Source organism: Brassica napus, chromosome A7, assembly GCF_020379485.1.
Source record: "Brassica napus cultivar Da-Ae chromosome A7, Da-Ae, whole genome shotgun sequence".
NCBI lineage: Eukaryota > Viridiplantae > Streptophyta > Magnoliopsida > Brassicales > Brassicaceae > Brassica > Brassica napus.
The window spans coordinates 24,512,577-24,525,481 of record NC_063440.1 but is presented as its reverse complement, the minus strand read 5'-3'; the positions used below and the strand labels follow the sequence as shown (position 1 = coordinate 24,525,481).

At 34.4% G+C, this 12,905-nt stretch overlaps 1 protein-coding gene and 1 pseudogene across 1 annotated transcript; both read right to left on the bottom strand.

Annotated features, from left to right (window-relative positions):
* Positions 1 to 2,382: 2,382 nt before the first annotated feature.
* LOC106390498 (glutamate--glyoxylate aminotransferase 2-like) lies at positions 2,383 to 6,094 on the bottom strand. The gene is made up of 12 exons (XM_048736123.1): positions 5,178 to 6,094; positions 4,730 to 4,918; positions 4,478 to 4,661; positions 4,319 to 4,400; positions 4,137 to 4,224; positions 3,903 to 4,061; positions 3,644 to 3,817; positions 3,433 to 3,564; positions 3,294 to 3,359; positions 3,150 to 3,214; positions 2,830 to 3,078; positions 2,383 to 2,749 (listed from the first exon to the last, which is right to left on the bottom strand). Exons 2-12 carry the CDS (start codon positions 4,844 to 4,846, stop codon positions 2,620 to 2,622), a joined length of 1,446 nt encoding a protein of 481 aa, XP_048592080.1. The 5' UTR covers positions 4,847 to 4,918; positions 5,178 to 6,094; the 3' UTR covers positions 2,383 to 2,619.
* Positions 6,095 to 6,393: 299 nt separating this feature from the next.
* On the bottom strand, positions 6,394 to 10,280 carry LOC125576323 (annotated as a pseudogene).
* Between the last annotated feature and the right edge of the window lie 2,625 nt (positions 10,281 to 12,905).

Here is a 12,905-nt window from a genome sequence, read left to right as displayed (position 1 = left end):
TATAATATATGAATTATCAATAAATAATAAGTAGATAATGTAAATATATAATATATGAATTATCTATATAATAATAAGTAAATACACAACTTTTTTTTAAAAATGGAAAAAGTTCATTAAGCATTAAACATCTATCTTAAAATGTAAAATATATAATATAAGTTAATACACAATTTGAAAAAATGGAAAAAGTACATTAAGATTTAAATATCTATTTTAAAATATAAAATATAGATATTACGTAAAAAAATTTAAGAAATAGAAATAAACATTTTAAAAAATAGAAAAAGAACATTAAGATTTAAGCATCTATCTTAAAATGTACATCTATCTTAAAATGATAGTAAATTATATTAAAATGGAAATACCATATTAAACAAAAAAAATAAAAATGTATAGTTTTACATCAAGAAAGTCCCTATAAAACTCATTATAACATCAACATCAACCTCACACTATGATGGATTGGTGAGTCTAACGTGAAGACAAAAATATAAATATTTGATTTTCAAGATAAGAAATTCAGCTTTTATTTAGTTACTCAATATATAATATCTTAAATTATTTTTTAAAAAATATACATAATTTATATATATAGATTAATCTTCCAAACTTAAACTATTATATTATATCTGAATAATGTTTTTAAATAAAAATAATTTCTGATTTAAAAAAAAATAAAAACAACAAATGGTTATTTTCAAATAATGAATGTAATTTACATTATACTATCATTTAACAAGTATTAGATACGTTTTGATATATCATTATTTTCTATTTCCGGAAAACAATAAATTGTTAAACATCAATATCATCTAGGTTAAGTATACGAACATCACAAATTCAAACATCACAAAAAATATTTACATAAACAATATTCAAAAGAATAGTTATATACTTAATATTTGAAAATCAAAGATATTTTTGCTAAAATTGTACTTACATGGCCAAGGAGATCGACCATCTTTTTACGGATCAATCGATTATTGAGCATGTGGTCGATCCAAAAATATTCTACAGTTTAATTAAATATCTAAAACATTTATTCCAACACTCAACATATAGTTTTGCTAAATATGATAAATAGATAGCCAACAAAATTACAAAAACATATTTAAATAGTAAAAAATATGTTAATTAAACGTGTTAAAGTTTAAAAACAAATTTTAATTATGACATGTATCTTAACATTTATATAAATATATATCATAACCTAAATATAAATGATTTAACAATTTAAATTAGAAAAAATAAAAAATCCCGGGCGTAGCCCGGGTTAATCCCTAGTTTAATTTTAATAATTAAGTAAATCGAAGAAGCTGAAACCGATGCAAACCTAGGAAAAATACTACTACGTTTTGACTAAACCAAAAAATATAGCTTGAATGAACCGGTTTTGGTTTCAGGTAGTTATGAGTAATTAGCTCTAAAAAGGAAAGTTTAGGTAATTAATCATCTAATTATGTATTAGCGTATGATTAATAAAAAAAGTAAAGCAACTAGAGGGCGGGCCAAGTCACCTTTTTCATATAAAGTTTTAATAGTTTTCTTTTTGGTGAATGGTGAGTGGGTGAGGATTTGGGTTCCTAAAAATTTTGATTGTTAAATCATTCAAATCAATTCTTATAATGTCGTTTTGGGATGTTAATTGTTTTTAATGAAATATTTTTTCTGGCTTTCAAATGAGTAGTATTAATATGCCTTATGCCTTATGCATTGGGTGTGATAAACTAATAATCAATTTAAACTAATCATCAAATATTTAAATTGTGTATGAATACGTATAGTGTGGACAAATGATAGTTCTGCTCGAAACTATATGCAATACTATAGAATGTATGATTGTTTAGGCACAAATAATCGGTTTGTTGTTTTGAAGTTCAGTTATATAAACACTGTTTGGCATAATAAAATAGTTTTTATTATAAATTTCCGCCCGTAGGGCGGGCCGACCCTAGTGCTTATAATAAAAATAAACGATCGTTATCATTCTCTACCTAATAATTGGATAATTATTTAATTTTTAACTTCACCAAGTGGAATAATCAAAATCTTCTATTCTGCATTAAATATACTTTTGGATAAGCTTTCTAATTCAGGGTAAATTTATTTGATAATTCTCTCCACTTTTTACTAGATGATGTTTTAGGATTATTTACATAATTTTTTTTATATTTTATAAACAAAACATCATTAATTATTTATCTAACTACAATTCAACCAATATTAAATCTAATATTAATGGTCATATAAAATAAAAAACTAATAAATATAACAATGAAAATTAAAATTATCATCTAATTTAGAATTAAAAAAAATCTTCTAAAACTTATTTTAGTAAAATAAGATAACATAAATCTAAGTCATTCGTACTTGGCTAAAAACATAAAAACTCTCTTTTGTTTAAAGATGTCTAAATAGAACATTTTAATACATCACTGAAACTGATGAGATGGTTTATGTTTGTTTGTTTCGGTAGATACAAAGGATTCTAAGACCATAAGAAAAGTTGTACAAAGTAGGACCAGTGGCTATAGCTTTTCAAGAGTGTGCATTGATAATAATAATGTCGGTAAGAAAAGAAGAAGAAGTGATCTCTCAAACTCAAACTCCTTTCTTTCACATCCTTGAGTAACCAAAGTTATCACCGTACTGAGACATGAACTCATGATTAAACTTCTTGAAACTTTCCATAATCTCTGGCATCTCTTCTTCTGCAGGCAGAATCGTTGTCCTGAGATGAAACACCCTGTAAGGAAACAAGAAACAAACCAAGTGAGCTAAAAAAAACATGAGTATGTTTGTTTGAGTCTGAAGTTTTTCACTCACCCTTCTTTCTGTCCAAATCCAGAGCCAGGAACAGTGGAGATTCCTGTGGCTTCTAAGAGCTTAAGGCAGTAGAAAACATCAGGGACTTTCCCAGCTTGTTTCGCTGCTTGGATTGCTTTCGGTGGTAACTTTATCTGAGGAAACGAATACATTGCACCTTCAGTGAAATTACAGACCACGTTCTTGCAGCTGTTGAACCCATCAGTCATGATCCTTGCTCTTCTTCTCAGTGACTCTAGTATTCCCTCGCTGTTAAAATAACGTTTCTAAGATATCTTGATCCTTAATCAATGTAATGTTCATCTAGAGTATAACATTACCTTTCACGAACGAACTGGTCATAAGAAATGTCTCCAGACTTTGGTGGACTAACCATTAAACCCATCTGCATAAAGACAAAACCATAGTCTTCTTTAGCCAAGGAACCGTTTTAGTTACTAAGAAAACTAACAAAAGAGCCATACAAATATCTGCGCAGAGACGTTGGGACTAAGAGCTATAGATGCAACCTTGTATATCTCCTCAACGGTCTGCATTAACCAAACAATTATTACCATAACAAAAAACGTTATTACCAAAACCAAGAACGGTCAGGGCACAAACCCTTGGGGGGATGTTTGTCATCTCGAAGTAACCACCTCGTTGTCCACATTCGCCCCAGTATCCTTTTGAAACTGTGTGGAAAGATATGAGCTGAACTTCCTTGCTCAACGGTGCTCCCATATCCATCAAAACCTTTTTTTAAGACAAAAAGATTAATCTCACATATGTTATGTTCCCATAGAGTAATGAAACACAATTGAAAATGATTTACTTTCTTGGAGCTGATGAAAGGTCTCTCATCTTGATATATGTTCTGCTGATAGACTTCGTCTCCAAGTAGAACCAATCTCTCGTCACAACAGAACTTCAATATCTCTCTTAAGTTAGCTTCGCTTAGACACTGACCAGTTGGGTTTCCGGGGTTAATGATGACCATTGCCCTTACCTGCCATTAAACCATGTGTATTAATTATTAATCAAATAAAGAAGCCTCTGCATCAAAACAGTTTCAAGAGGAAGAATATACTGACTGTTATTCCTTGAGAGCGAGCCTGAGCAACAGATTGGCGAAGGTTGTTAACATCAAGTCCCCAGTTGTCAGTCTCTTCAAGATAGTAAGGTACAAGAGTGCCTCCTAACAGAGATATGGTAGCTGAGTAGAGTGGATACTGTGGCACTGGAACCAGAATCTAACCAACCAAGAAAAGCTTGTGAGCCTAATAAAACCAAAAGAAATGTTTTATACAGAGAAACAAGTTCATTACTCCGTCTTTCTGGTCGCGTATGATACAGTTCAAGATTTGCATCACTCCTTTGCTAGCTCCATCAGTTAAAAATATGAGTTCCGGATCGCTGTAGTTTGATGATAAAAAGTCAAAGGCTTCAGGATATTTTTTTTATAATTATTATTAACTTGGGGGTATCCCGGACTTGTGGAAGATATTACCTTGGATAACCATCACGCCGTTGGATGAACTCAGCAACTTCCTTTCGAACTCCTGGAAGGCCTCTAGAGTCACTGTAAGCACCTAATCAAAGATTAAAGCAAAAATGTTTTTTACTTTTACAGGCCTTAGCAATAGATAGATACTTAGTAAGGACATACCAAGACCACCAGAGGTTAAGGAAAGATAATGCTTAGCTCTTGAAATAGCATCAGCAGGGAATATCATGCCAACATTTGGATTGTCTAGCAGAAATGGAGCTTGGCATAGAGCAACCACCTGACGAGGAAATGTCAGAGGCTTCTGTCCTAACGCATGAGGGTTTCCAACGTTTGTGAAAATGATCTGTTGCATATGTTAATCAGGTTAATAAGAGCAAGTGAAAGCTCATGAATTTTGCAAAGAGATGTTACTTTTTTGCCTTCTTTCTGAAGCTCAGAAGCACGGAGATAGAGTTCGCCTCTGACTGCATACTGACAGTTCTTCACGTTTTCATTCAGGGTCTCGTAGTCTAATGCCTTGAGAGACATTTTCAGAATTGACTTTTTACGCAGAAAGCAAAAGACCTTTGCTTAATCAATCACACACTTGATCAATAACACCTACAAAACCAATACAAGCAGGTGTATGATCAGTTGATGAAGTCACCACAGCAGCAAAAAATTAAACTACAAAGACCAAAACAGAGTTTATAACGAGACTAGTCGTAAAGTGAAACGGAGCTAAATCCTTCTTTGCTCCGGATCAATAGAACTAATCGTGTCAGTACTCTATAATAACTATTCATAAACACAAGATTCATGATCTAATAGAGATTTGACTTTTGAGTCTATTAAGAAAAGTTATCAATCTTAGACTTACCTAACCATCGGCTCAGTTTCGTCACCTCCAAAGAAAGACTTGAGTGCGCTTGCTTGCTTAATGCATTACTTTATTTATATGAGATAATTTGTGTAAATAATAATATTCAGCAGATTACAATTGGGTGTCTGACGTGAATTTGGACACTCGTCAAGATCAGATCATGTGGCATTAGGTGAGCGCAAAAAGACGAAACAAAAGACTCTTTCTTTGTAGCTTTATGCGGTATCTATTTTCTATTGATGCTACAAATCGGATAAAACAAAAGTTAGAGACTTTGTATGGACTCTGTTTCTTTTTTTCTTTTTAATTATATTTTTGCGACACAACTAATAGAAGTGTTCCACGTTCACTCTTCGGACACCGACTCTTTTGTATCTTTCCCATTGTCTTCAACACATAGAGCGACTCCATCCGAATCTTTGACGTGACTAATAATCCTCGAGCTTAATAGGAATCATATGAAATAACTCCACTACGATGAATTGTGAATCACTCGAAGAAGGTCTCATATGCATTAGCCCAACAAAGGAATATCTGGAACAAATATATCTCAGATTGCTGCTTATAAACCATATATAAATAGGCTGTCAAGAGAGAGAGATATTGTAAGCTAATCAAGAACCAAGAAGGGTATCCAAAATCATAACCAAACAAGCGCGCGTCAACGTGGAGAGACCTCTTGATTTGAAAGGAAGTGATGGAAAGAGAGGCAGATTCGGGATTGAGGAGAATTTTCATTGGAATGTTCTCCCCTATTGTATCTCGTTGTGGCGTTCTTTGACGGACGACGACGATGTAAACCGTTAGAATACGTTTTTATTACATAAATTCAATCAGACCAGTTACTTGTAATAAATTATTAAATTATGCTGAGATCAGTGACATTCTTTGAAACTAGGCCTATTTAATAATGGGCTACAATTTTCTCGACCAACTCTGAATGGTTTTCTTTGAAGCCTATTACAAGATGGGCTTATTAGACTCAAATAAATCATCTTTACACAGAACTAATCAACTAAATATATAACCTTTTAACGAAACGAGTGCCTGATCGTTTAGCTCATTTGGTTGTGGGCTAATCTCCACCTCATGGGTTCGATCAAGGCAGAGAATAGAGAGAGAGATAGAAAGAGGAAGAGGTTGTGATGTTGAGACTTACCAATGAGGAGGTATTCCAAAATACCTTTCTTTTATAACTGGTGTTTTTTTCTTATTAGACAAATTATCTTTCTTTCTTTTTTTTTTCATTCAGCCCATTTAATTGGATTTTATAGATATCAATCTTTTAAATTTAAATTAAAATTTTCAATGGGATTTAATTCTATAATTTGGATAAGTTGAAACTGGAACCATTTACCTAGAAGTAAATTATAAATTCCACTTTAATATAATGAGATATTCCAAAATACCTCTTTTTATAACTGGTGTTTTTTTATTAGATAAAAATTATTTTTTTCTTCTTTTTTCATTCAGCCCATTTTATTGGATTTTATAGATATTAATCTTTTAAATTTAAATTTTTCAATAGGACTCAATTCTAACATTTGGATAAGTTGAAACTGGAACCATTTACCTAAAATTAAATTATAACTTTCACCTTAATATATTTATGTCCACGTAGAGTGAACGTTTATTATTTCCGCATATTCTAGATAACTGAGTATAAATATTTTTAAAATAACAAAATTATTTAATATTATTTATATTTGTTTATAATCCTAAATCATTTTATTTTTATACATATGAAAAGCAAATAGAAAATATTTGTTATGGAACAAAAAATAATATATTTTTGATTAACATGTGTTATCCCGAACCTATAAAATGGTTGGACAAATCTCCAAGATACAACCTCACCAGAAGGTTCCAGACAAAAATAAATTTATTAGATATTGAGATGTTATCATATTAATTAGACATATGATTTTGAACATAATAATTATGATCAAATCAGTTATTCGTTTTAATATGTTAATATGCATATATTGTGCCAAATTAAACCATATTGTTAATGCATATATATATTGTTAATGGTATTTAGTTTGGTTCTACATCTTTACTTTACTTTACTTTGTTATTATATAAAATTATATGACACCTGATATATGTTTTCTCAAAGCATAGAAAACAGATGTGTTGATAGATTGAAATTAGATTAGCAAACATAGCAATTAATATTTTGAAAACACATGCGTACGAATATAACTATTTACAAATTTAAGTAGATTATAATAATTAGTTAATATTTTATTTTTTATTTGTTCAGAAAATTAATTAATTTATACTCCATATATATAATAATTAAATAGAAGCTTTATTTACTATTTGAATTAGATATATGAGTTATGGTATAAAATTATAAATTGGTTTGATTTGACAATTCATCTAGGATAAGCTAAAAACTACTAGTAAAAAGACCTTAGTTATATGGCTTTTTCATAACCATTAACTATATATATATATATATATATATATATATATATGAAATGGAAGCTTTTTATAGATCAATGCTTTTAATGAGCTTCATGTTTGCAAGCCTCTCGAGAAACACATTGAAAACATCTTCACGACTAAGCATACTGACTCTGACATGCTTCTTGTCCGAACCACAACGTTCACCTGCTCTGCTCATAACCTTATGTCTCCTCAATTCGTTAACCAGATCCGTCTCTTCTTTCGTCCCCAGCCACGCAAACGCTGCAACCAAAATTAAAACACCGACCGTTACGTCTTATTCAATTTACAAAACAACCATCTGCTACAACAAAACAAAACACTTGTCGTCAAGTGAATAATTTATTTTTAATTACCAGGATAAGATCCGAGTGTTTTGCCAAAAAAGTAGCAATAGGCTTCAGGGTACTTAGGAAGAGAGAAGACATCGCTTTCCTTCACCACTCCACGAAGCTTCTCCCAACGGTTTTTCATCATCTCATGACCATACTCGAAGAAGTTCTCGGCTTCGCTCTTACATGTCTCCTTAAGAACTTTGAGAATCTTAGCGGTTCGAATCTGTGACTCCTTAGACACACCAATGGAGTTCACTATTATGTACTCAACCATCTTCTTTGCCACCTCCTTGTCCTTCACTAATGCCCACCTTCACCAGCCAAACAAATTAAAGAAGCCCATTAGTTAGGTTTTTAATTATATATTGTTCTAATTAAGTTTAAAGAGTTTAATGATCAGGAATTCAGGATCATAAAATATCTAATGGTCATTACTCGGGTTCAAATTCAGTAAACATGCATGTGTAATCCAAATCTAGTTTAATGCATGTTATCATAAATGAAAGAAAATGCATAACCCATAATATCTTACCCGATGCGGGACCCAGCGTGGCCTGTGATCTTGGAGAAAGTGAAGAGCATAATATCATGGTCTTGACGGCGAGTGATGGGAGTGTAGTGTGGCCAGTAATAGGCAAAGTCATGGATCACTTTGCCTTCGTCGTCATCTGGACGGTTCACCACCGTCTCTCTGAGGGTGCCGTCTGGGTTATTGGGTGACGTCACCAGCTCAATGCAAGGACCTTTCCTTTCTTGTCGAAACCCCACGCGTCTCCTTCCCACTTATACATACCCGACCGAACATACGTTGTCTCCTCCACATACGTCTGTTCAATATTATTTTTTTATACAAAGTATTTTTATATTCTCAAAAATGAAATAACTAAAGTTTACAAAAAAAATGAAATAATTAAGAAGAGAAAAATGGTTTTTTTTTGGTAAAAGCGACAAAAAATGCGGACATGAGCATGTTACTGTTGCACATGAATTGACAACACATGTAGTATGAAAAGTGTTTCTGTAAATTGCTAAATGAATAAGACTGAAAAAGATTGGTGAATGTGTTGTGTTCGAGAAACATGTCTGTCACTGTGTCTTTTAGATATCCGACCTAGGCTTTAAAAGCAAGACCCCCTTAATCTTCACATTAAATCCACACCTTGATTAAATAACGGCTTCGGATTTCATCTAAAATTAGAATGAAAATCATTGAACAAGACCCTAGTAGCGGATGAATCTTTGAGAACTTTTATTTTACGTAGATCAAATAAGAAAATAATTCTTTAGTGTTGTTTTTCATAAATGTTATTTATGTAATACTATATGACATCCTAAAAAAAAATACAACTGCTCCTTTGTCGGGTTTACCGTTAGTTAAAAACTGTGTATATATTTTATATTTACGATGTTTAGATTTAGTTTATTTATCTAGCTGATTTTAAGTAACTACTCTCTAATGCAGCCATGAGCCATGTATAAAGTTCTACAAAATATTTTCTCACTTAATCAAAATTAATTTAATAAATAAAAACAAAGCACCCAAGATAGATCTGACTTTATCAAAATCCCACTTGAATTAAAAAAACAATCCATCACAGATTCAGAGTAGGGGTTTGTTTAGCTAAAAAATCGGTTTATTAGTCTAATATATTTTGTTAGTTGCTTAAATAATTAATAATAAAAACATTATGTGAACGGAAAAAGGAAGATTTAAAATAATTAAAACCGAAAAAGATACGAGGAGGAAGAGCAGAGTTTTAGTTTATTAGTGGTTGGGACTTACGGAGTAATAAGGTGCGGCGGCGACGACACTAACAGGTTGGGTCCCAGCGAGTGAAGATAGTGCATGGACGGCCGCTTGACAAAGCTGGGTCGAACCGGTCCCAACCACGATGTATCTATCCTCCGTCGCTGCGTTTCCGACCGCATCATGCAACTCCTTGATGGCTTCCGCAAGCTCCGGCTCAAGGAACCAGCACATGTTGTTCACGTCGCTGAAGTAACTCATCAAATCACAACCACGTATCGTCACCGTACACCTGTCACCAATCTTCCTCCAGTATTCTTCATACGCCGTTGGATCTCCACTGCAATAATTTTTTTATAAAATATTTTTATTCGAATTTTTAGCCGATGATTTTGCAATGCAGTTAGGGAATAAGTGAAATTTAAAAAAACGTACTGATCCAGATTGATGACGGAATCTGACAAGGAGATGTTCTTCATGTTCTCCAGTTTCACCATCTTCTTCTTGTCGGTTTTGCTTATTCTTAAAGGACCTAAGGACTCAGAGACTCCAGTTCTAAGAGAGTCTTCAGTTCATCTTAATGGGCCATCGGATCAGAAGGAGAATAAGCCCATTTCAGATGACTGTATAACGGTAATGAAGACCAAATCTCAGAGTCTTCAAGCACGCTCAAAGTGTGGTCAGAGTACGGCAATACCAGCTCATGGTTTCAAGACATCGAACAGATTTGATGCTCTCAGCCCATGTGCAAATGTGTGCTGACGTTTGCAAGAAGATAAGATCAAGTTTTGTGTATATAAAGACAATAACGTTGTAACACTTTTCTTAAGTTGAATAAACACTAAAAAAAAGTTAAAAGGTTTTCTTCTTCTTCAATCCTTTCTCCTTCTGATCTTTATGGTATCAGAGCAATGGAGGAAAATCCAGATCCATTTTCTACTCCATCTTTGAGTATCACTCACTGTGTTACTCTCAAGCTTTCTTCCTCAAACTATCTCCTGTGGAAGACACAGTTTGAGTCTTTCCTGTCCAGCCAGTCTCTTCTTGGCTTCGTTGATGGGTCTTCTCAACGACCTGCTCCAACCACCACTGTCCGTACCGGAGATACAGTTACTGAGGAAGCAAATCCAGAGTTTGCTAAATGGATGCGCAAGGACCAACTAGTGATGGCATGGCTGTTTGGGTCGCTCACCGAAGAAGCTCTCCGCTCTGTGTATGGCTTGACCTCAGCTCAAGAAGTCTGGTTCAGTCTTGGAAAGAAGTATAACCGTGTGTCTGCAACAAGAAAGCTAGATCTACAGAGAAAGCTTCAAGGTATGACCAAAACCCAAAAGACTATGTCTGAGTACTTGAGTGAGGTGAAAAGCGTGTGTGACCAGCTAGATTCAATAGGATGTCCTGTTTCTGATCAAGAAAAGATCTATGGAGCTCTTACTGGGCTTGGTAAGGAGTATGAATCCATTTGTACGGTTATAGAACATTCCATGGAGCTGTTTCCTGAGATGTCGTTTGATGATGCGGTGTTCAAGTTGGTAACTTTCGATGACAAGCTCAAAACTTACAGTCAACAGTCGGATGTTAACCCTCATTTAGCCTTTCATGCTGGTCGTGGCTACACAAACAGAGGAAGAGGTGGCTATTACAATAGAGGAGGTTACAGAGGAAGAGGCTCTAACTCTTACTCGACTCGTGGCAGAGGATTTCATCAACAGTTCACGGGCTCCAACTCATCCACCAGACCAACATGTCAGATCTGTGGACGTTGCGGACATTCTGCGGTCAGATGCTACAACCGGTTTGATCAGGACGAGTCATCAACAGAAACAGTTCACAACGCTCTTGCCACAATGAAACTTTCAGATCAAGAACAGCTCAGCGGCAGTGAATGGTACCCTGATTCGGCTGCTTCAGCGCACATTACCAACAACACCTCTCAGCTTCAGTCTTCACAACCTTATCTAGGTAATGATCAAGTGATTGTTGGTAATGGAGACTTCCTCCCTATCACTCATGTCGGTTCTATTGCCTTACAAACTCCTCAAGGTACTTTGCCTCTTGATGATGTGCTAGTGTGTCCTGCAATTACTAAGTCTCTCTTATCAGTCTCCAAGTTAACTAAAGACTATCCATGCGAGTTTACTTTTGACTCTGATTCTGTGTGTGTTAAGGACAAGGAGACAAAACAGGTAATAGCACAAGGTCAAAGACATAAAGATCTTTATATGTTGAAGGATGCAAGGTTTCAAGTCTACTACTCTACAAGACAGCAGGCTTCAAGTGATGGAACCTGGCACCAGAGGCTTGGCCATCCAAATAGAGACATCCTTCAGCTTCTAGTCCGAAATAAGGCGATAGTAATGAATAAGACAAGTTCTTCTCTGTTATGTGATGCTTGTCAGTTAGGAAAGAGTTGCAGACTTCCTTTTGTAGCTTCAGAAACCATTTCAAGTAGACCTCTTGAGAGGATACATTGTGATTTGTGGGGTCCTAGTCCTGTTGGATCCACACAAGGATTTAAGTTTTATGTGATTTTTATTGATAATTTCTCAAGATTCTCATGGTTCTTTCCTTTAAAACTTAAATCCGACTTTTTCCCCATCTTTCTGAAGTTCCAAACCCTTGTTGAGAATCAGTTTCAGAACAAGATACAACAGTTTCAGTGCGATGGGGGTGGTGAGTTTGTTAGCAAACAGTTTATGTCACACCTTGAAGACTGTGGGATCAAGCAACTTGTTTCCTGTCCACACACACCTCAACAAAATGGGTTAGCTGAGCGTAAGCATAGGCACATTACGGAACTGGGGCTAACCATGATGTTTCAGAGTAAAGTACCACAACACCTATGGGTAGAAGCTTTCTTCACTGCTACGTTTCTTGGCAATCTCTTACCCTCCTCTGTTCTGCCTGATAATGAAAGTCCTTATGAACGTCTGCATGGAAAGGCTCCGGTCTACACAGCTCTAAGGGTCTTTGGCTGCAAATGCTTTCCGTACCTGAGACCATATATGAGGAACAAGCTAGATCCAAAGTCTCTGGCCTGTGTATTTCTCGGATACAATGAGAAATATAAAGGCTATAGATGTTTTTACCCACCCACAGGCAAAGTCTACATTAGTAGGCATGTATTATTTGATGAATCTGCCTTTCCTTACTCTGATGTATACTCACGCTTCCTTCCCAACCCTACAT

Coding starts and splice junctions, on each gene's coding strand:
- LOC106390498 (XM_048736123.1), bottom strand. CDS start 4,846: ATGTCTCTCAAGGCATTAGACTACGAGACCCTGAATGAAAACGTGAAG. Junction 4,662..4,729: donor TTCAGAAAGAAGGCAAAAAA/GTAACATCTCTT, acceptor CATATGCAACAG/ATCATTTTCACAAACGTTGG. Junction 2,750..2,829: donor GGATTTGGACAGAAAGAAGG/GTGAGTGAAAAA, acceptor GTTTCCTTACAG/GGTGTTTCATCTCAGGACAA.